This window comes from Melospiza melodia, chromosome 1, assembly GCF_035770615.1.
Source record: "Melospiza melodia melodia isolate bMelMel2 chromosome 1, bMelMel2.pri, whole genome shotgun sequence".
Classification (NCBI taxonomy): domain Eukaryota; kingdom Metazoa; phylum Chordata; class Aves; order Passeriformes; family Passerellidae; genus Melospiza; species Melospiza melodia.
In genome coordinates, this window is record NC_086194.1 from 39,684,189 (window position 1) to 39,708,839 (window position 24,651).

At 37.8% G+C, this 24,651-nt stretch overlaps 1 protein-coding gene across 4 annotated transcripts in view; it reads right to left on the reverse strand.

The window, feature by feature from the left end:
- The window catches only part of TOP2B (DNA topoisomerase II beta), a 61,507-nt gene that overhangs the window by 10,840 nt on the left and 26,016 nt on the right, over positions 1–24,651 (reverse strand). For all 4 annotated transcript variants that reach the window (XM_063154616.1, XM_063154590.1, XM_063154598.1 and 1 more), the window contains exons 9-25: positions 21,799–21,900; positions 21,579–21,716; positions 19,868–20,006; positions 16,561–16,718; positions 15,706–15,831; positions 14,927–15,037; positions 14,740–14,845; positions 14,440–14,549; positions 9,657–9,749; positions 9,448–9,562; positions 6,548–6,669; positions 5,619–5,767; positions 4,800–5,031; positions 3,279–3,413; positions 2,656–2,856; positions 819–1,014; positions 576–667 (exon numbers count right to left, since the gene is read on the reverse strand). In XM_063154616.1, coding sequence (XP_063010686.1) covers positions 576–667; positions 819–1,014; positions 2,656–2,856; positions 3,279–3,413; positions 4,800–5,031; positions 5,619–5,767; positions 6,548–6,669; positions 9,448–9,562; positions 9,657–9,749; positions 14,440–14,549; positions 14,740–14,845; positions 14,927–15,037; positions 15,706–15,831; positions 16,561–16,718; positions 19,868–20,006; positions 21,579–21,716; positions 21,799–21,900 — 2,325 coding nt within the window. The remainder of the gene's footprint in view (positions 1–575; positions 668–818; positions 1,015–2,655; positions 2,857–3,278; positions 3,414–4,799; positions 5,032–5,618; positions 5,768–6,547; positions 6,670–9,447; positions 9,563–9,656; positions 9,750–14,439; positions 14,550–14,739; positions 14,846–14,926; positions 15,038–15,705; positions 15,832–16,560; positions 16,719–19,867; positions 20,007–21,578; positions 21,717–21,798; positions 21,901–24,651) is intronic.

A 24,651-nucleotide genomic window follows, 5' to 3' on the forward strand; every position in this document is an offset into this window, starting at 1 on the left:
TCAAAGCAGTTCCATCTGCCCACAGTAATGGAGATGTAACTTTGAAATTACACTCGTCACATCTCTCTTTTGGAACAATAAAAACTGGTTGGTTCTAAAAAAAGCAGAAACAAATACAGGTCAAGGTCATGGTCAAATTTACTACAATAATAAAGGTCATAAGTTTATAACATCCATGTTTCTTTACAGAAAAGCAATTAATAAGTTATGTAGAAATAATGACTTTTAGTAATTAGTTGTATCTGTGGGGTAACTAATGCAGCACTTTCTGTATCAGCCAGTCAGAAATCAAGTGGCGAGTTTTGATTTGGGTACGTTAAGAAATTCAGTCCTCTGCAATCTCATTTTTAGACTTGTACTATCGAGTTTTCTTCTAAGCATTACCTATACACAATACTAGTATCATGTGACTTTATTTTTGTGTAAGTTCAGTGGTTTTTATAATGGAAGCCAATAAGGAGTAATGAATAATGTTTTTTAAGTGCTATGTGTGTGTTATAAATTAAGCTAGACTACTAAAAAACAAGCAATATAATTTATAACAGTAACCACATCAACAATATCCAGATTATTACCTTTTCCTGTGCTTCTTTCCAGGCTTTTACTGGATCAGATTCATAACCTCTCTGGACCAGCATCTGAATCAAATCTCTCTTTGATCTGTTCTCTACAAGATACACACAAACACAGAGGAGGCAAAGGAAAAAAAAAAAGGAAAGTCAGTGTCATGAAAATCTTGCATGTAAGTATTTTTTACTATACTTATATACTTTCCAGATCTGCCCCACTGTTAACAATTCTAATTTCTGTTTACTCACCAATGGTAATTTTTCCTTGTATCTTCTCCAGGATGAAACGAGCCTGGTTGTTCAGCTTGGTGGACTCCGCACCCAGCATGCCCACCAGCCACTCCTTGCGCAGGCTGTAATAATGTAACCGCAGATCAAAGAACTCCTTCAGGATGTCCTGCACAGTTTCATACTTCTTCAAGCACCCCATGTGATCAAACAGCACCTAGAAAATACAGGATAGACTTGAGAGAGGCTGTGTGACTCAAACTTTGTTAGCCCTTGTGTAAGTGGTCAGTTCTACTGCATGTATAAAAGCAGCGTACAAAAAGTGGTACTTTGAGGAGGGTGAACTCAAACCTCACTTTGGAGCTAGGCAGCACAGAGCTGGATGGTCTTTATTTTTAGTCATAAGGAGATTTAGGATGAGATTTATGGCAGCACAATCAAACAAAAAGACAGCTATATAGAGTAATATGCTTGAATTCACTTGAATGACTAATTTTATCTACATATTAAATCACAAGTTCAGCAGCAACTGATGATTCACAACTATTTAATGTAACAGTTGCAAAGCTTAATAATCCTTAATAATCTTTCAACTCAGCTGTGAAATCTGTCACTTTTCAGCTGTGAAAACCACCATCCTTCAAGTTCAAGCACTAAGTAAGAAATCATTTTTACTTGATAGGTGGAATCAATCCTGTCTGGCTTCTGACATCTCCAGTTCAGGCATTTATAGGTGAACCAGTCACCCTCGGTGCCCTCCATAGTCAACTGGAAGAAATAAATCCCTCTAGGGGATGATTTATCTATCCAAAATAGCTGTCTGGGAGCTGGGGGACAATGGCCAAGCTCACATAACTTTTTAAGGTTCTTACACTAGGGCAGATTAATTCCCACACAGGTACAGAAAGCAGCCCTTACAATTTATTATTTATTTTGGCAGGCAGAAAATGCAGGAATTCAGCTGCAAAACATTTTGTAATATGTGAAATGCAAAACTGACAACAGATTCTCACAGTTGTTCCTACAGTTGTTTAAATGTGAGAAATACCATCACCCTGATTTGGTAGAGTAGCTTTTCAAGTACAGTCTGGAAAGTTAGTTGAGCAAGGCCTATTTCCTTTTCCAAATCTATGGTCATTAAATTATTTTTAACCTATTTTCACATAGCTTTTGATGCACACAGCAATAGCAACAATAATGATATTTGTGTTTTGTGATAATATCTGAATGTAGCATCTGCCATAAAAAAAAACAGAACTGTTTTTTCAGCATCTGTAAAGACAGGATGTTTGGAAATCTTTGCAGAAATTAACTTACACTTAAATCCCTCTCAGAATAGACAGACAGATTTATTCATATTCTTAGTAAATAACAGCACTATTATGTCTTCAGCAGCTTAAGAACAGTGTTTGCTATACCTTGCCACCTAAAATTGGATTTATGCTGGTGGAAACATTGGATCATTTAATTCATATTAGAGGCGTAACAGTCCTGCAGAAAGTGCAATTTTAAAAATGTAATTTGTCTCAAGTTTAAAACTCAAATCTAATTATAATATGGCAGAAAGTTATTTGTATGATCTACTTTACATTAACCACTTTTGGTTCACTGCACAGGAGATTTTCAATTACAGGAAGGCAACCACCCCAGGCCTGTCCTATTTGAAAGACTCATCATAAAATGGATTCACGTATTCATACTGACTTAGCATTGGTCATCACTACAGTTTTCTACTATTGAAACAATTTCTAATGCACAACACACTGTTCAATACCAAGAACCAAAGCACACTATAAAAACATTTGATTTTACAACAAGCAACAGTAGGGATTCTAATAGCCAAACATGAAAAAGTTACCATAGAATTACAAGTAAGACTTGTTTGAAGCTTAAAGACTTTGTGCAATCCAGCAGCTTCTGCCTGTGCAAGCTTTTCTTCTGTCATTTTCACAACAAATTTCACAGTTGTATCAGTGTGGTATTCCTTATAGTCAGAAATTAATGCTGGAGTTTTTTCGGTCCCATTCAACATAGGTTCTAGAACCTGTTCTTTGTACACCTGTTGAAAGTGGGGCAGCAAAAAACAGAACCACTTGAAATGCCTTAAAACTGCAAACCAAATTAACAACATCAACTTTCAAAGCTCTGTGCATTACATCTAGCACCATTTACAACTTACAGAGCCAGTATAAACTGCAAAATGCAGTTTAGAGTAGCACAAGAGTAGCACAAACTTAAGAGGCAGAAACCAGGACAGAAAGGCCTCCTGTGAAGTGGACTAAGCAGGAGAAGCATGGACAGCTGATGGCACAGAGAACCATCTTCTACAAAAGCACACAGGAGAATGAAACTATGTTTCCTTCTGTGTATGTATAATCAGAAATTGTGTTAGAAGTTCACACAGATGTAGGATTAAATAATTTAATGAGGAATTCTTCATTCTTTTTTGTTTACATTAAAATGTATTTCACTATTACTTACCTGGGTCCATGTCCTTACAGGAAGCTCTGTAATCTCTACTGTGTTCCTGTCGACGACAAATATTTCACCACTCACTACATACTGATTTTGACCAAGTTCCTGAATGGTTCCTTTGAAGTTTTTGTAGTTTGGAAGCTGAAATTGGAAAAAACAAAGTAATAATCTTTATAATAAAATGTCAAAAAATATTTCTTTTCCATACTCCATACACTTATCATTATATTGCCCTAACCTGTCAACAAACCTCTCAGAATGATAAAATCTGAGGTCATAGGAAAAATACAACAGAAAAACCAGAATACACACATGCAAGTGACAGGACCAGTTATCCTACTGTCCACAGATTAGAAAAATTGTTAAGAAGGTGCAGCTGAACCCAGTGAGGTGGTGGGGTTTTGTTTTGATTCTTTAGTTTGGTTTTTTTTTTTTTTTGATCTTTCTTAAAGAAAACTCTAAGCACAATTAAGGCATGACAGAAAGCAGATTAACACCCCACAATAAGTTTACAGAAGTGGTGCTACCTCCCCTAACCATTTTTTCAATTTTTTTCTGTTTGGCAAAGATAGTGGAGCCCATCCAGGTCAAATTGTAACTAACAGGCTGAGGAATTTTTTTTAACAGGATTGATTTCCTTATCCAGCTTGACACAAACACATACCAGCACACAGAAAGGAGCTAGATGGAGGCAGAACTGCCTCTTTCAAGCACAGTGAGCTTCAATTGACTGTGAGACTACACAGAAGGCCTAGGAGTCCTAAAGGAAGGGCAATAGATTGCATTAATTTAAAAAAAAAACTCTCATTATTCCCAAGAATTTGAAAAAGGAAAGCTACTATGTCTTGAAAATTGATATTGCACACTCAGTGAACTGTGATTTAAATAGGGAAGAAAAGATGTTTCTGCTTCCATGGCTTAATAATCACAGTCAAGCAGCAATATTCATCAGTTGTAAAATTAAGGTTACATCAACTGCATTTCATCTCCTGGTCACAGATATTATGGGGTCACACAGGTATTCTTTCTGCCCAATTTTTTTCACACCACTTCTGGGACTTCTAAAATTTTGAATAAACAGAAGCTAAATGCACTTCAGAAGTTGCTGATTTCCTTGAACAGCAGCAATATCTTTTCCTCTGCCTACAGATATATAAAACAGAGAACAATTCAGACAAGAGAAAGGAAATGTTAACTTTAGCTGAAGATACTTGAGTAGTACCTTCAAAAAGGAAGAGTGATACAACTTTTTATTCTACTGCCATGTCACAACTACCCTGCAGGGCTTGTAACAGTCAGTAGACTGAAAAAAAAGTCCCTAAAATGATTGCTAAAAATACAAATAGCAATGTTTTTACTTCAAAGTTAACTTCCCCAGCCTCATCCCAAGAGTCAAGTAAAGCTTCTACATAAAACTACTGGGACAAACCAACTCATATGCTCCAATAATTAAGAAGTTCTAGAGAGACAGGAATTGATTCTGTAAGTAAACACATATAAAATACCAGTATATACTGTTATTTTTACCATTGGGTGGGGATCTAGGCCATCCAGCATTCGTCTGACATTGTTTACAATCTCTCTGGTATCATAGTTTGGAAGTTTGCATGCCCAGCCAGTGCCAATTCCTTCAGCTCCATTTACCAAGACCATGGGAATGATGGGAATGTACCATTCAGGCTCTACACGCTGGTTGTCATCATACAGGAATTTAAGCAAGTTGTCATCCACTGATGGAAAAAGTAGCCTTGCTAAAGGGCTTTAAAAAGAAAAAAAAGAAAACCATTTAACCTCAAGTCCAGTATGTAAAGAACATTTTGCTTTAACAGCCCTTGGGCCCAGATATGATCAGTTTGCAGATTTTTCTCACATCTTTCTCTCTCTTTGCCATTCTGAAGCTGAAAATCCAATGTACACATCTCCTGAGATAACAAAGTTCCTCCCAATGGAAGAGTGTGTTCATAATAGATGGAAGTTTGTTTCCTTCACAGAAACACATGTACCTGATACACTAGCAACTGCTGACATTTAGCATCTACAAAATACCATTCTTTGAAGCTTTCAAAACACACAGCTCAGCGTGACACTGGGGCACTCAGTTATAAAGCAACACAGCATCCAAACAGTTGCAAAATTTCCTTGCTTAACTGTAGGAACAGCAAAATGTTACGGATATTCAAAACAACACTTAAGAGATCCAAAGCAAAATATGAGCTTCTATTGAAACATTTCAATCTTTCTCCATTTCTCTCCCCCACCACCCCCAAAAAAGGAGTGTTGTGAAAAGATGAGTTTCATAAGAAGGCTATTTAAAAGTATGCATTTGGCTTGGCATTAACAGTTTACCTTAACATGGTGAAAATATAGCGAGGGCTGGCAGCATCCTTTCCACCATGAAGCCTGGTGCCAAACTGACCAATAGGTTGTAGCAGATTCACATTGTTACTTCCAACAAAGTTCTGAGCCAAGTTGACTATAGTCATCATTAATGCTTGCTGCAAGAAAATACATATTCATAGTGAGAAGTATGAGACAGTCCACCCTCATCAGCCAGCAAAATCTATTTTTAATGGCCCAAAATTGTGTGACTAACCTGAATTAATTTTTTAAGAAAGCAGTCTCCCTGAGAAAGAACTACTGTAACCTATTGCAAGGGCTGCTGGGAATACATATTCTGTGCTTATGAAAACACCTGAGCTTCTCAATTTCTTCTAAAGCACTTCTCTGGGGGAAGTAAAAGGACAAACTGACCACACCTGAATGCACAAACCACTACTCATGGCTTCTAAAGGGAGAAGAGAAGGGATGGATGGATTGTTAATACAGCCACTCTTGCTAATATTTCACATAAATATAAACAAAACAGGAGCTAGAAAAAAATCTTTGTTCTGACACTGTAATAAGTTTTTGAAGAACAAAGTTTCAGCTTCTTCCCTTAAAATACTATGTTTCTTGTTTCAGACAAAAATTGTCATAGAACATAGTTCCTATATTCATATGGTTTCAGAATCTAGAAGTTGTTTAGGTAATTAGTTATCTACTATTTGGCCACAACCCACAAAGTATTTGGTATAACACTGTGCACCAACACTTGGAAAGAAAGGAAATATGTTGTTTTATTAAGTTACATACAGTGTGGTTCATTTCCTTTAAAAGCACACCTTTGTGATTAGTAGAATTATAGTCAATAGTTTGCAATTTTAATAGCAGAAACATTTACCTAGAATTTTACATAGGCAAAAAGTCCTTGCAATTTCACCATCCTCCATACTCACCTCCCCATGGTGATAAGCTGACATTTCAGCCACAGAACCAGCCAGCTGAGCAACCTTTACTTCACGTTTATCATTTCTCTTAAAGCAAGTGAACAGAACCTTGCGCTGCCCTGGTTTCAGACCTATTGAGAAGAACATCCCATTTTCAACACATACACAAGCAAATGTTTTCAAGTGATAAACTTGTTTTGCCTTTTCATAATTTCTAATCTCTCAAAAGAAGTCTAAACATTAAGTAAAAACAAATTCACACTGAAATAGTAACAAAATAATAAACATATAATTTTTTAAAAGTAATTAAAAACATTTTACCAAACTCAAAAAATTACCAAAAAGGTGGAAACACAACCTTTTCAGCCAATTATAGAGCATCCAATATATCATTCTAATAAACTGCACCTTGATCCTAAAGGTGCAACTTCCATACGTCAAGAATTCTTTCTATTCTACTCAGCAAAATCTTTTTCTAAGAATACCAGCACAAATTCAGCAATGACAGCTGTAACTGCAGCTTACCGGTATTTCACAGAACTCTGAAATCTTACTACCAAAAAATGTTATCCTCTTCAGATCTTTTAAAGTTTTAAGAAAGAAGCCAGTCTCTGATCTTCTGATCTGATCTTCTGAAAATGTTTATTTTCATTGCTTAGGGACCACACAACTTTAGGAACAACAGCTGTGTGGAAGGGATTGCATTATATTTCCTGCATGTTATCCAGAACTTGATAACCAGTTCTAGATCATGCTTATTGAGCTATTCAGTGTTTTAATTCACATACATTGCTAAAATGCACTAAAATATTGTTTAATGTTACCATTAGTACAGTGGGTCAAACATAAGAGCAAAAGCTGGAAGGAAGACAAAAAAAAAAAAAGAGAGACTGACTTCAATTTCCATTTCATTCAAATATGTAATATCCAACTTTTTTACAACAGGTCTGCATCATGTTTTTCTACCAGCACTCTATGGAATACAACAGACTTAAAGGACTTCCTTTACAAAAAGATAGTCAAAATGTTCTTCCCCTTCATTATTTTGTCTGAGATTTGCCACCAGGCTAGCCTGTCATATATCACCTGATGATGCTAAAGGACAAAAATCATTGCTAGAGCACTACACCTGCTGCACAATTCATATGTCCATGCCCAGAATGCAGAATTACAGCCAAAGTTGGCAGAAATGGGAATTATATGTAATAGGAATTATAATTCCTCATAGAATTATATATAATATTTGTAGTATTATATATACACCTTAATTGTTACATATGAACATAGACACACACAAATATATGAATAACTGTGTTCCCTTCTTATTTTCTTACATTTCTGTAGAAACAGCCCACTGCAAGTTCATTCTTAAATATTTAACATTTCAGCAAAATCATTCTGCTGTTTCTGAGAAGGCAGTCTGGGTACAGTACATTGTAAGGAGCAATGATGTCTTGAAACATACAGCTCTGTAAGTACCCAGATATGGGAGAAGTAAGTCTGGAGAAGCTGAAACAGAGGCTGACACACTTTGGTTCCCTAGGTGTGTATCTGCATACCTAACTCAGTTTCATTCTACATCAAAGCTGGGGATCCATCTTACTGGGAAGCTACTACCCCTACCCATGAAGGATCCTTCTCTTTCATGCAAAACACAAAAAGCTCTTGCTGCACTAATATTTTGGTATAAGTCTGTAGTGTTAAGAAGGCTGACCAGCTCCACTATAAAATGTACTGGGAACTGGAGATAAATGCACTTCACCCCTCCCCAAAGTCTCAAGGCCTTTTTCCTGATCATAGTAAGCTTGTGCACACAGACAATGACATGAGCAGAAATTTCTGCTTATGCTGTCTGCAGACAGTTTTACAAATGAAGCCAGTGCACTAAAAACTGCTCCTTTTAATGTACATGCTATTGCAAGGGGAGGGTTAGTAAACCTGACTGACAGGAGGACAGCAAGATTACAGGTCAGTAAACACTAGAGCACTGCCTGTGGTGCAAGACTGAGGAGAGAAAACATTTGCATCTTCATCTGCACTCAGCTGCTGACTTGCATGTTAATTATCATAAGCACTTAAGAGACTTGCTTTCTCTGATGGTATGAGCAGAAACAAAACACTAGTAGGGCCTAGGGAATAGGTCTAGTTAAGTAAAAAGCCTGCACAGCAACTGCTTCAACTTCCTCACAGAAGAAACATGGCAATTCCTTAGCACACAAATCACAAAACTGTTCAGGCTGGAAGGGAGTACAGCCACTCATCTGGTCCAACCTCCCCAGGCAGGATCATCCTAGAGCACACTGCACAGGATATGGTGTTTCTCTCAAATATCTCCACTCCACACCCTCTCTGGGCAATCTGTTCCAGTGTGCAGGCACTGCACCCTGAAGAAGTTCTTCCTCATGTTCAGGTGGAACTTCTGTGCATCAGTGTCCACTGCCTCTTGTCCTATTGTTTGGCATCACTGAGAGGATCCGGGCTCCATCCTCTCAACATCTCCCCTTTAGATACTTATACACATTGATAATGTTCCCTCTCCATCATCTCTTGAGACTGAACAGGTTCAGCTCCCTCAGCTTTTCCTCATAAGAGAGATGCTCCAGACCCTTAATCATCTTCACAACCCTTCACTGGACCGGCTCCAGGAGCTCCTTGTCTCACTTGTGCTGAGGAGCCCAGAACTGGACACAACAGATGTGGCCTCACCAGGGCTGCACCTCCCCTGACCCCCTGGCACTGCTCTTCCTAAAGCATGCAGGATACTACTGATATACAAAATTATAACAAACATATGCATGGTAGTTCTTATATTCTCTACTTGAATGCACTGATTCCAATGCAAATCACAGCTCTAAAAACCATCAATAAACAGAAATATTCCAAAAAGTGATAATGAATTATCAGCTTACCATCAACAAGGGAAGGGATAGATCTCTCGTTGTCCGAATTTGAGAAAAGGATCAACTCCTTGTTAATGAAATCATTGTAAGTCAAATGTTTTGTTGCTGTACCATATAAAAATTGCTGGAAAAAACCACATACATTATTCATTCAATACAAAAACTACATTACATTTAAATCTCACCTGGCAGATTTATAGCTATTATCTAGGACTAACCTCAGGAAGGCCATGTAGCCGACGCTGTCGCCTGTCTTCCATGAAATTTGTTAACCATTCTTTTCGGTCATCAATCTTCTTCTTACTGAAGGCCTGGAAAGATTCCAAGTACACTAAAGTATCAGCATATAAATGTTTGTGCAAATGTATGTTACTTCAGTCATACTTCAGAACTTCAAGTATATTGCACTTTCTAATCAAGTATTCAATAAGGCTTATTTGGACAAGCTAATCCGTATAACTAACATTTACATTTAAGCAGTACCAGTACATGACTTTTCAGACATTTTTGCACAAGGTTTTTTGAAATGAGAGATCTCTCACTGTTTGCAATTTAAATTCACATTGCTTTCCTGAAATCTGCATGCATTTAGACAAATCTTATCACTCTTCTTCCCTTCTTCACATCAGAGCTGTGCTTTGACACACAGGTTTGAAGGTCTTGCCCCACACAGCTTTAAGGTTGGGTTCGTCATGTAGACCAAGCTCTCATCAAGACAATCAAGTAAAGGTATTAGAAAAAATATCCTACTCTTGTCCTCTCCATGCCCTTTTTGCTCTGTCAATAACTTCCAGCTGTTCCTGACTGGCCATCCCTACTCCTCTTAAGAAAACTGACAACCTGACAGAATTGACACTGCACAAAAAGCCTAAGCCAGAGTTTGGGCCAGCTGACTGACAGCCTCAGCCTTCATGATGAGAAGGCATCACTTTCCAGCAACCAATTATCACTACAAAAGGACACAGGAATGTTCTGACTTTGTGGTGTTACAGAAACAGAGTTCCCCTCCAGTCAGTTCCTTCTCCCAAGAAGAGAAAAAGACATGAAAACTGAATATATGGTTTAAAGAAGATTTTGACTACATTGGGGAAATTCTGTGAGCTGCTGAGATACTGCTTTTTTTTTTTTTCTCAGGGAGTAACATATAGAAACTTCATTGTGTCCTGATTTCAACCACTCTCCTGCATAAGAACACACTCATGAGCACCATCTTTTTCAAAGGACTCCAACTGGAGCACTCCAAAAAAACTCAATGAGTAGTGTCAATTCCTTGGAGACCAAGATGCTACATAATAAATATTATATGTAACTTAGTTTCTAAGAAAGGGCCTCAGCCCTATCACCTTGTTTTGCATGAGACTGACTTCCCTTGTGAACAAACCTTGATAATTCACAGCGCCAGACATCTTAAAATGTAAAAAAACAGGACTAAATTCTTACAATTTTCTTCTGGCTCCCTTCAGTGTATCTATACCTTTTCTAGACCACTGAAGTGACAAATGACCAAGAGCTGGATCAGCATAAAAATTTTTTCAATAGAATAAAAATAGAATGAATGGAATTAAGAGCTGTTCTCAAATATTTATTCTTCATTAGAATAAGAGGGGATTTTTTTTTTCTTTTCTCCACTTAAAACTGCTCTTCTAATACTTTATTTACTAGCATAAGAGTTCTTCAGCATGGTGAAGAAGTTGCTCTGTGAAAGAATTCTTGCTTTCCTTGATTTCTTTGATTTCAGCTATGAAGAGGTCTGCTGGGGCCCACAATCACATACCACCCAGAGGCAAACTTAGGGCTGGGATTCCAGTGACCAGCTGAGGAAAAGCAGGTGAATGTGTAAGTGTAAGTGAAGCTTCTGTACACAGCTCCAGCACTAGCTGGTAGTTGCTGAGGTGTAACAGAGCTTCCTCCCAGACTGACAGAGTACTATTTTAGGTAACAGTGAGGATCAGCCATAAGTGCTTACATGGCCTCATCTACCAATCAGTATATTGAGGTTTCTTTGTAGAAACAGAGATCAGAATTCTGTTAGTAAAACCACACATTTTACTGTACCCACAGGAGAAGAAAAAAGTTGTTTTGTCTAAGATAGGTATTTTACCATTTTGGTTTTTTTCTCTCTTACCCTTTTTTTCTCACTCATGTCACCTACAATTAAAATGTCAAAGTAAAGTAGACAAAAGTTGAAATATTTCTTGAGAAAACTCTTAATTCCAGATACTTTAAACTTTACCCTTCCACAAGCTTTCTTTGGAACAGAAGTATTTTCCTACACACAACTATTTATACAAATTCAAATTCAAATATGTAGAGCACATGTATGAATACATGTATGACACACTGACAGATCTTCAATGAATAAACAATATTTATCTAATCTTATTTGGTCTGAAACATAATACAGACACCTAAGTAGACATGAAACACAATTTGTTTCGGCTCTATTGCCCAAACAAATAAAAACCCCTCAGAGAACTTTTTTGTATGTTTGTCTTTAAAAGCAATTCTGACTGTAACATTTCTTGATATTCACATCACACAAAACTACCAAACCTAAAAGCAGAAGGTAGAGCTCATTTTGTGGTGTGGATTAAGCTTATTCCAGAATTTAAAGCATTTTCCAAAAGATTCTTTCTCCACCCACAGGATTTCTTTCAGTGTCGTGGTTTACCGCAGTTTGATTTTTATTTGGGGAGAGAGTCCACGAGCTGCAGAAGTGGTTCCCTGTGGGGGCCTTGGCAAATTCCTTCTGGCCTGGTGTAACCAACCAGCTGGCTTGTTTTGAATATTGACACCGTGTTAAACCACTCAACAAAGCTGAACACACCTCTGTGAGAGTCACATTTAAAAATGAACAAGGGCCTAGGAAAAACTCTCTTGCTTCCAACCTTTGAACAGGTAACAGAGCGCTGGCAGGCCTGGCCCTGTGCAGCCCTCGTGGCCTGGTGGGGCTGGGCTAGGTGTCACAGACACATTTTTTGAAAAATCCTTTCCTTAGGAGTTTTTCTCCTGAGAAGCTGAGAGGCCTCAGGAACAAAATGTAAACAATGGTTATCTGCTGCTGTGGAATGCAACAGGTGGATCTGTGATTGGTCTCATGTGGCTGTTTTGAATTAATGGCCAATCTCAGTCAGCTGGCTCGGACTCTCTGTCCGAGACACAAGCCTTTGTTATCATTCCATTCCTTTGCTATTCTTAGATAGCCTTCTGATGAAATCCTTTCTTCTATTCTTTTAGTATAGTTTTAATATAATATATGTCATAAAACAATAAGCCTTCTGAAACATGGAGTCAAATCCTCATCTCTTCCCTCATCCTAAGACCCCTGCGTACACCGTCACAGGCCAGGCTTGGTAAAGTCCACCAGGCCCCATCCTGGCAGGGCCCCTTCCCAGTAGTGCTGGGACCCTTCCCAGTAGGGCCTGTCAGTTCATTTTCTTTCTCTTCCAGCAGTGCCACCAGGCCATCCCAGTGCCAGGAGCAACCATGCAGCCAGGACCAGTGCCAAGAGTGGCCCTGCAGCCGGCCCTGAGGCCACGTGGCCAGGACTGTTTGGCCAAAATCAGTGCAGCCACAGCTATCTCAGCATGGCTCACAATGAACTTTGTTTGCTTAGCTGCTTTCAGCGAGCCATGCTGTGGACAGAAGGCCAAAGGAAGCAGCAGCAGCTTTCCTTTTTATGTTTTTTTGATGCCCAGCATGAAGAGAAGGTGTGGGGTGGCACCGGCAGCCAACGCAACTCACACGGTGTTGGTGCAGACCACACGACCAACACGATTTCCCCAGTGGTGGGATTTTCCCAGTGCAGAGCCTGGATGAAATCAACCTTTCAGCACTACAGAAATCTATAAAAACTGTTTCAACTAATAAAGCTTGAGAAAAAATGAACCTAGGAACACCAATTCTCTCCTGAATCAATAAAAAGGAAAGGGTGAAGACACGTAAAGAAAACAACATGGGACACTGAGGTCAGTGAAGAAGGAGTCAAATTCTATATGGGAGGAGATGCCTTTGTATTGAGCTGAAATTCTCTTTTAAGGCTATGGTGAAGATATAATTGATATATCAGACTTTGCTTTTTCCCTGTAATTCATGGAATGCATTGGGGGGCTGTAGCATTCTAACAACAGCTGTGAGCAGAAGTACCAGTGTTGAAACAAACAGATGTTGCAGTAGCTGTGGTCCAATGAGAAGCTTGAACTGAGAGAGAGATGAGAGAGATGAGAAACTTTGCCCCAGGGATAGAGGAAGAAAACCTCTGTTCCCAGAGATAAAAGCAGATAACTTTTGTTTCTATACTAGAACAGCTCATCCTTAAAATTGTACCCCAATAAGCTGAAATGACCCATGGTGGTAGTTACAGGAAAAAACTACCAAAACATGGGAGGGACTTCACTATTGCAGATTTCTGGAAGGCTGCTGATTCACTGTGACACTGAAGCCATGAGAGAACTGTTTCTTGTGAAGAAGTCTCCATGGCATGGCAAAGGAGACTCCTCTTCCTAAGAGAACTGAAGAAAGACTATTTTAGAGGTGGCAAACTGACTGAAAGTCCCAGGTTTTGTCTCATTACATTGTCAGTGGGAAAGAAAAGAGGGTGTGGGGGCATGAGAAGTGTTCTGAAGGTTTGTTCTCATTTTCTTATTATTTTTCTTTTAATTCTGTTAATAAAGTCTTCTTTATACCCTTTATAAGTTTCAGCCTGTTTTGCCCTCCTCCTAATCCTTATCTTGCAGGAGAAAATGAGTAAATAATTCTAGTGGGTGCACTGGCATTTGGCCCACTTCTTTAACACGTGCATTGGCCAGGAAATGAATGATTGGCAAACCAAAACCACTACACTTAATTGGTGTTTCCCCCCAGCTTCTGAAACTGCTACATTCAGGTACTAAAAAGAACCCAAAACCAAAACAAGCCCTGTCAGGACTTCCTCATGTACCATTTTCAGCACCAAATGAAAAATAAAACATATCATATAGAAGCACTTTTGTGAGTTCTTACCAGTGTAATGGCAGCATCATCCTCAGGCCCAGCATATCGAAACAAGATCCGATGTCTTTCCATGTCTGCAAAATACTCTTTTGCTTCTTTAGCAGTGCTGGTACCCAACCCTGTCCAATAAAAATAAATACTTACTCAATATTCAAAACTTAAGTTTTATTATTTTATCCCTTTTATTTTACTGGGGATAACTGGGGAATCACTATGTAAGATACTATCACGAAAAGCTATAAGAAAACTTCAGAGCACCCATTTATGATTATTTATTCATAGGGTTCACATATTTGTTTTTAAACAAACCTTTGTAGTATTTTATCTTCCATGCTTTATGATTTTCCATATGCTTTTTCCACTCATCAAATTCAGGAATACTATAGAATGAAAGTTCTTGCTTATTTTTGCTTGCCTTTGAAAAAACAAACAAACAAAATCAACATTTCTGTTGTGCTGTAAGTAATCCATAAAATCTCAATAACAGAACCCATACCTTCACAATAGGAGTGATGAATTCCTCAAGAAAACCATGTTTCAACAATGATGGCCAATTGTGATGAATAAAATTGATCAACAAGCCCTTTATGTGAGATCCATCCTGATCCTGAATCAGAACATGAAAACATGAAGCAATCTTGTATCAGATTACCCAAACCACCAAAAATCCCACTCACTGGCCTGAATACATCAATGCAATGTCTGATGACAGAAAGCATAGAAAGGAACAGTTGGTTTTAACTTGGATTCCAAACTGGACCAGGGTATGAAATAACCACCTGTGAAGGTCACTGAGCTATGAAAAAGGTCTTCCAAGCCAAGTACATGGTTGTTGTTCAAGGTTTCTCTGCCTGTGGCATGTTTTTGCTGAGGGCTAGACAGCTCTCCCAGACACCACAGAGTTGAGGTTTTGTGGAGAAAACCCAAACCCAGCCACAGTTCTCATTGGTGGCAAGATGCTTGATAGTTCAATCATGAGATTATCCAAAAATAATTGCCTACATCCTTGTTTCTACCTGACTTGCTAGTAATGCCACCTCATTCACTGTCTACTTTTGTCCTTACTTTCAACATATTTTTGAATTATCAATAGCATGTTCTTATTATTACCTTTGGTTTCTTGATATTTTCTGCAGCAAAGTTCAGCTATACATTTAGAGTAACCAAAACAACACAGATAAATTATTCCTTAAAGAAACCTCAGAACCTTTGAAACTGCAGCAAAACACATTGTAAGAAGCTCTGTAGATTAAAACTTGTGAATTTCAGACTTACCTGATCTGTCATGATCATAATTTTTCCATATCTCAAGCTTTTCAGAGATTCTGGATCTTCATAGCTTTTCTTGTATTGTAATCCAACTATTTTGATGATGTTGTTGATTTCTGCATTTTCCATAATCTATACAAAAAAGTTATTTTTGCAGTCAGTGTAAAAAGCAGAGATTAAGAAACATCCCAGTCTTGATTTATAGCTATTCTTTCAATGCACCCTCATCTTCATAAGCTTTTTATTCCCACCCTTGAAGCCTTTGCACTTGTAATGATTTCCTCTGTACAGTCAAATTTTCAAGACTGCACCACTCTTTCTCCTCTACAGCCAGAGCACTTTGGATCAGGAAGGCTGGGAGAGAACTGAACACGTAACAAAAAGTCATCTGACAAAGCTGCCTTCTTTTCCCACTGTTTTTATGGGCATCTGCAGCACACCTCTTATTACAGCCAAATTATGAATGGCAGCAGGAGCAATATGATGGGGCAATGCTGCTGGCTACTGACTCATGTTGTGAGTCCACGAAATCACATAGTAATGGAGAGAATACAAATTTTTAGGGGCTTCAGGTACTCATGTGAAATGTGAATATGAGTCATAGCAAGATTTCCTTCCACTTGTGAAGGAAAGTGGAAGGAAATCTTGCTATGAAGAAGTGAAGAAATTAACCTTATCATCGCAGTACTGCAGTTAATATTTACAGGCTTATCCCAGGCTTCAAAATAGCTGGTACTTTATGAAATCTCAGTCACAAAACTTCCATGAAAAAATTAAAATATGAAGATGTAAATCTAGAAATCAAGAATAAACAGGAGGACATCCATTTGTCAGCAAAAAGGAAAGGACAAAACTACACACCTGTTTGTGAGAAGCTTCTCGGACATTGAGAATTTTGCCCCTGAGTGGGAAGACTCCATATCTGTCTCTACCAATAACACCTAGGCCAGAGACAGCTAAAGATTTGGCTGAGTCTCCTTCTGTTAATATCAACGTGCAGTCCAAGGAATGTTTGCCACCTGCAGCCCAGGAAGAAGTAGAGGGGAAAAAAACCCAGAAAAGCGTAACTCAAACAAAAGAAATGCAGTTGAATTCTTTCTAGTCTACAGGTAATTTCCTCTCATCAGTTAATTTAAGTAGGCTGAATTTCTCTTCTTAGGGATGGCCTTCCATACCACTCAAAATGCACAGCAATGAGTATCCTTGCCCTTAGCAGTACACTATGGATTGCTATGGACAAGGAGCAAAATAGACAAAATGAGATGCAATGGTGGTACATCTTATATAATGGTTCCCACATATCTACATAAAAAAGACAGATTGCTTCTCTACCTTCACCATTTCAGTTTGCTGCCTGCAAATTTCTTACACACATACATTATGCATGTCTGAGTTACATACAGGAATTATTTCCCATTCTGCATTTTTCACTTTCCTCACAGTATACTTTAAATAGTAAATTGTTAAATCACATTTTTGTGGCTTTCCCTTTTAATTGTCTATCACCTAAAGCCAGACAACTGCACAAAAAATTGCGAGAAAAGCTCAAACGATGAGAACATTTGCACTTCTTACACCTCACAAATTCCTCAAACAGAAAAACAAATCTTTACTAACAGTGTAATTTGGATTCTACAAGACACACAGCACTTTGGTGCCTGTGTGCTCAAAACTGGAATGACATTTATGTTCTGCCTATTGCAACTGTAGCAGTGGAGTAGAGGTTCTAAATAACAAGCAAACTGAAAAGGAACCCACCCTTCTGCTACAGTGCAAATGCTCATTAAGTGGCTTTGATATTTTATCAAGGCCTATGGTAGGAAAGATGCCAAAAAAACTTCAAGCTGGTTGTGTCTCACCTACTGATAATAAGGTAGTTTTGAATATAGTGGTATTTAAAACTTGTGGAGTAATTTGCCTTTACTGGTAGATAAAGACCGCCCCATATTTCCTATTACACAGAACTTACATCCAGCACCTTTAGTTTTCTGAATCAAGACATGTAGCTTAATATAACCTAAGGCAGTTTTTCACACTGCCAGTGGCTACCTACCAGCAAGGTGGACTCTAAACACCTAGAAAAACATCAGTCTGCTGTTTTAGAATATATACAAGCCACTGTTTTTCATAAATGAACTGCAGAAAACACATGTGAATGTCATTCAAGTTCACTTTCTTCTGGAATGCATGCAATCAGTAGCAATTAATGTCATGGAAATACAATATGCCAGGTATTTTCCTGAGCACAGCTCTAAAGAACTCCAAGACAAAATTACATGAACTGACAGGTTCAAAAAATGCTTTTATGCTTCACCTGATTTAGCAATCTAGCTGCTCCCTTACAATCCTATATTCTTAATTTTTGTTTTGATTTCTACCTCTTCTCCCCCAACAAGGCACAGAACAATGTATAGCTGTTCAAGATGGCAAGAATGACCAGGTATGGGACTCTTTCATTACAGAGGAGAGGGAGGAAATCTGCAGCACGTGCATCACTCTACAGATACACATCTCTCCTATACTTTAGCATTAATTGGCAATGATAATAACATTCAGGGTATCAGGCACACAAGAGACAAGTGGATGCTGGACCTCAGCTTCAAACTCACTCTTAAAGCAAAGACAAAATCTAAAAACCACAGGAATAACTAAAATCAGAGGGGTTTGTGGCCAGAGACTGTTCCCCCCCTGCTGCACTTCCTGGGTGCAATGTCTTCAGTGTCAAAAATCCAGCAAATTCCACATCTTCAACAAACCAATACCTGGCTAAGCCTCCTCAGGAGATACAGAGTTCCCTCAACATGAAACAATAATTAGGCATCAGAGAAATACCTGGGTAACAGGCATTCAAGTCATGCAAAGCTTTAGGCATGAGTGTTCAGCCCAAATGAATCCCTATATGCCTTTTTAGTTGAGCCACCTTCAGGATGAAAACCAATAGAATATTTTATTAGCTCCCTTGTTAGAGATTCTCCCTTCCCCTCACCCCCAGCCAAAAAAAAGAGTAAGAAGTGATTTTTGAAGCCTGATCTCCAAAGCAAAGCTAAAAGAAAACTACCAGAAAGTGTGTCCAAAATAATTCATTATGTGAGTTAGGAGTACTAGGCTTGATATCCATGTAAAAACATAATTTCTTCAAGCACACAATCTTCTTAGCAAGAAGTATCAGGAACATATATCTGAATGAGGAGTGAAAACTCCACAGGCAAAATGCTAGAGTAGATGCGATTATCAACTTTTGAGGCAAAATAGGACATCTGAATAAATTAAAAAGTAATTAAATACTGAAGAAAGCTCAATTAAAAATTAATAAGCAAAGAACCAAAAATAAAGAGAGGAAAATGAGACAGAACCATCATCTAATCAAGTCATCTTTGGCTTGAACATTGAAGCACCAAAAAAAACCCACAACCAACCAAAAAACCCAACCAAAACCAAGCCTCTTTCTTAGTGTTCATGCTTTTACCTGCTCAGCCCACCCACATACTTCACTGCAATTTCTCTTACCTTTGTTTAACGTGAGGATGTATTAAAAACCACCTAACAATAACACAGATTGGCAACATTTCGAGCTCTTTAGCCATGTGTGCCCCTCAAATCATCCAACAACTCCCATCCCATTGCTATTGGCACATAGACTGCCAGCTGATCCTGATCCCTCATCTGTGCTAAGGAAGCAAGCCAGCAGAGATTGCCAGCTTGCCCTATATTCCCAGACAGGAACCTAATGGCATTTAAGTCTAATGAAATAAGTCTCTTGAGCCATCCCCTCAGGTCTGCACACTATGTGATTTACTTCCTATACCTTCTGACCCTGCAAAGATTCTGATCTTTCTACATTAGAAAGGTCAAGAAGACCAGTCACCTCCAAAATGGAATATTGGTACCACCATTTAGCAGGAAACCACAACTGAAGATACACACTCTTCAAATACCAACCTAGACTGCCACTTTTGTTCAATGTTACTAATTCTCTACCCTAAAGAGGACAGCATTCCTGACACCAAACTCACCACCACATTTCCATTCTAGCTCTAGGAAGTTTAGAAAACCAGAAAGATTTTTATTAAAAAACACATAAGGATGAGAAATATAAGTCAGGTTTCAAATTAGCATGTCTGTGAAGAATTTATGAAACAGTAAAGAATTTAAAAGTAAGACCTCTTACCAGCATCATTAGCATCATCCAGTTTTGGAATGCCCTTGATTTTACTGTGTTTCACTGAAGAACATTTTTTGTTCAGTTGAGTTTGTGCCTTAAATTTGACCCAATTCAAAATACTCTCTATGATACCACAGTTAGAGGCCTACAAGCAACAAAAGCAACAAATCAGAATTGTGGATGAGAAAAGCAAAGCTTCAGACAGCAGATTCTTACATCTCAGTTTTAAATCATTAACACTATTTCTAAGGTCCTCTATATTTTAAAAACTGAATCTATGAAAGGTCAAGGGATTAACACACACCTTAGTATTTAGCACTTAATGCACATACAACTAAAACACAACACAAAAACAGTTTCCTTTTCCACCACTTCTATAACTGATGGAAAGAGCAAAGGAGACATAACAAGGGGATGCCCTATGATGTGTAGTTGATGTGCTGAGACGTTTTAGGTACTAAGCACTTGTTTCCTGGATTTTGACAGCAAAAAGCAGCCTTATGGGGTATTTATGACCATTTAAATTTTCTTTGGAAATGACTCAAAATGGCTGAAAGACAATCAAAACTATTTAAGAACGAGCTTTCTACCAAGCACTTGAGAATCTGATACCAATTTTAGAAACACATCTGCAGCAAAAATAGCATATAATGTATTTTCTAAACTAAAACTGCTTTAGGTTTTGTTTCACATCAAAAGAAAACACAGATGGAGCAAAATACTATGAGCTTTGGCTTTTAATTATCCCCCATAAAACAGCATTCATTGTTGAGATTGTGCTGCACATTTAATGCATCTGGAAATCAATGTTTACTTCTGCGAATATGAAAAACACTATAAATCAAACCTGATGATGGTAATACAACATGTATTTATTCTTCAGATTTTGTTATACAAGACCCTTGTATTATTTCTTTTCCTCTAAATTCTGAAGGAATGTCACCCATAACACAGAATTAGAAGAATAAACCACTATACAAGCAGTTAAGTTTTGATGCCAGGAGTATTAGCAGTGGCACTGTTCTCCTCACTAGTGGAGTTTCTTTTAAGGCTACTGGCAATACACAGGACTTAGTAAAATGAGTTCTGGCTAACAGAATTCTACTTTTCCTTCATTGTATGAAAACGTAGTAGAGGAAAAACCTCTCTGAGGTATTTCTACAAATATATTCATTCAGAACAGCAATTCTTAACACATCTTCGAAAAATTTTAAACTTACTTCCTGACAATAATGATCACTTTGAATACTACAGGCACCATTTTGCATTTCCTTGATTACTGGATGAACAAGTAAATATGAAACATCCTCTCCCTCTCTTTTCACTCCAGTGAAACAGAACAGAACTGATACCAAAGAGTAAGGCAGACAATATTCTCAACTTCAGAAAAATACTTTAACACAAAAACCACTGATCAAGGACCTCGTTTACATTTTAAGAGTCGAATTAATTTCATTTACCAATGTAAATGCCAGAATCTCCAACAAACAAGCTGATCATGTGAATTTTAAATCCAGGGCATCAATCAAAACACAGTCACTGTATCCATAATTAAGACCAGAGGATGAACAGACATTCCTTCAGCCCACTTCCCGAGTATGCAAATGTCACTGCAGTACCACAGTGAACTATAACTAATCTTCTGCTATAGAACATACATACATTAGGTCCAGTGTGTCAATTACCATTCACAAAGGAATAAAAGAGGTTTACTTACTGCTTTAAAAAATTTCTCAGATAGCTGGCACTTAGACCCAAAACTTTTAGGCTGCAATGTCATGTTTTCCTTCGTCTGGGAATCAAATGATGGGTTTTCAATCAAGCAATTAACAAAAACCCATATATGGTTCTTCACCTGTTTAAAACATAGAAACCAATTTACTCAACAAAATTCTCACATTCTTTTTTTTCCAGTATTTTTGCATAAAGTTACTTGCCTGAAATGGTTTGACTGAAACTCCAGCTTTATTCTTCTTTTTCACCACTTCTATCAGTTTGCCCACAACCTGATCCACCACATAATCAACATGCCTACCACCCTGAATGAGGGAAGAGAAAAAAATAAACAAATAATAAACAAAATAACCATTAAATTTCCTATTAGTTTTTAGCTGTATTAACAAAATTCCTGTAGTCATACTTTGGTACAGAAATCTATGCACACTGAGTTGCAGCATAAGACAGAAAAATATGTTTTTTCCAGGTCATTCAGTCTTCATGCAAGTGAGGATGACAGAAGTTAATTGATTGATTACTCAAATACCTTCCTTTAAATTTGTAGACAAAAAAGCCAGAATATTAATAAAATGGTAAATTCTAGTGGCTGTCATAGAAGTTCATATCCCTTTGACTAAAATCTTGTAAAAGTGGAGCGATGCAGGCATATCCCATAAAATGAAAACATACCTAACTCAAAATTCCATATTTTACACAGATCACCTTTGCTTTACATCAGTTAGCACCTTACAAAAATACAGACTAAATATTGGTTCCTGTTCAGAACAATCTACATTAGGGCAGACAGAACAAAGAACATTTGTCTATGGAGAAGTTCATCATGAAGTAACAAACAGAAAAACCCTTGCTCTTTAAAGCTGTATTTAAAATAGAACTGAGGAGGAAAAAAAAAGCTTTTGACAGGTATGAAGAAGTATAGGACAGATAAGAAATAAGTAAGAGAAAACAAAACCAAGCATAAACAGCAGCCAAAAAGAGGAAAACAGCTAGCAATCACACCCCAAAAGTTAGGATTCTACATTTTAGGGCAGAATATGCATGTGAAAAGACTGAAGATGTAAAGAAGTCAAATTGAGGGGATAGCAGCTGTTCTCAGCTTCATGCAGAAAGCAGAGATTTAAATTTAAAAAAAAAAAAAGTAGATAAAACCAAAATGGTTAAGCTAGTAAATATTATTAGTCATAACCAAACCAGCAGTTGCACTTCAAAGAAACCATCTATGGTTTCTCTCAGTTCCTAGAGTCATCTACTAAAACAGCAACACAAACCATTAGAAGCACCCTGCAAAGTCTTTTCTCATGGCATTTCTTCTAAAAAAACAGCCAACCAAAAAACCCACATCTAAACCCCAAAAGCTGCCAAAATTAAAACACAACAGTTTGTATCCACCAATAGATGACAGAGTTTCAGTAGAGGGAGAGTTCAATGGAAAGCTGATCTATCAATATGCTGCCACTTTAAAGAAAAATAAATCCATTTCCAAACTGTACAGAAAAGCTATTACTGGAAAATATCAAATTACGCATTTCAAAATCATTCCACACTTGAATGGCAATCTTGAAATGCATTTCTTTTACTCATCACATTACTGAAAATTTATGCTCATGGGAACATCTCAATATATTTTTGCATTTAAAACTTCAGCAATTTTTAAATTTTGCTAAAAGTAGCAACTGACATACCAAGAAAACCAGCAATTTACTAGTTATACAGCAGTTCACCATTCCTGAGTCCATTCTTAAGCAGCTGTGAGTGAGGGATGCTCAGAGCTCAGAGTTGGGACCTTCTCAACCATCTCACCAGCAAGTGTCAAATGGACCAGAACAGTCAGGAACCACCCCAGCTGTCAGAACAATTCCATAAAAGACACAAAGGCAAAAACACCCTCTGAATCTAGAGGGCTGCCAAAGACTGTTACAACTTTTGAATTATGGGGGAAGAGAGCTAGAACTGCATAACCTTCTTTTTCCAGAAGGTAATGATGGAAACTTGCAAACTTCAGGATGCAAAGGTATCTAATTAGGTGCTAACAAAAATCTTAAAAATGAAGCTCTGACTGCCTCCTATATACTGTTCTATTCTTCTCATAGCCAACAGTTTCCACTGATTTGGAGGCAAGCTACCTCTAAACTCTATGGACAGATAAATGGTTTATATGGTAGAAAAATTCAGAAGGTAACTATAAATTTGAAGTTTTCATTTAATTAGTTTTACAATCTTGATCCTATTTTCTTCTCCATTTAAAAAATTTTATTTATTTTATGAAAATAAATCTGAAATCTACAATAATCCTGAACTTCTTGCTGAACTCCAGCAAATTTTAGCAGGTTGGAATTCTCTCTCCATGCAAGTCTACCTTCTGAAACTGCAAATGTATTGGCTGAACATTTCTGCTAAAATGACTGGTAATATTATAGTTAGCAGTTCCACCATATTAAAGTATATACATAGCATTAGATTGCTATGTTAATAGTTGAGGTTTCTATTACAATTTTTGCCACAGCTACTATTTGAAATTCAGAACTTAAGAAGACCATGTTTAATCAGTTTTCAAGTCTCACTGAAGGTTATCTGTACAAATGTTAATAGCTACAAACACTTTCTCAACTGTGGTATCAGAGCCTGAAGTCGAATTTTGTGGCGGTCTGCTATGGCAAAACGTTGATTAAATGGGGAGCTGGAAAAGGTAACAAATTTACACGAAATAAGCAAGGGAGTTGTACCTCAAAATACTGCCTGACCTCCCAAACACCCCTCAAAAAACACCATGACAGCAACCTAAAAAAACTTACTTGCAATTTACAGCAAGTTTAAAAAAAGATGAAGGAAAGTTACAGCTGGGTGAAATTTACCCAGATTCAGAAACAAAAAGCTGTCAGCAAACAGTGACAATTAACAGCCAGCATGAGCTCCTCACTTGTTAGCAGATAAGGGGGCAGGCAGCTGATACAGTTAATTACCTCCCATTATGTCCCATCCCTGGGTAGCTGCTCAAAAATTGCTGGTGAGGGGGGTTCCTGCCCCAGCATCCCACACCCAGTAACACATAAAGC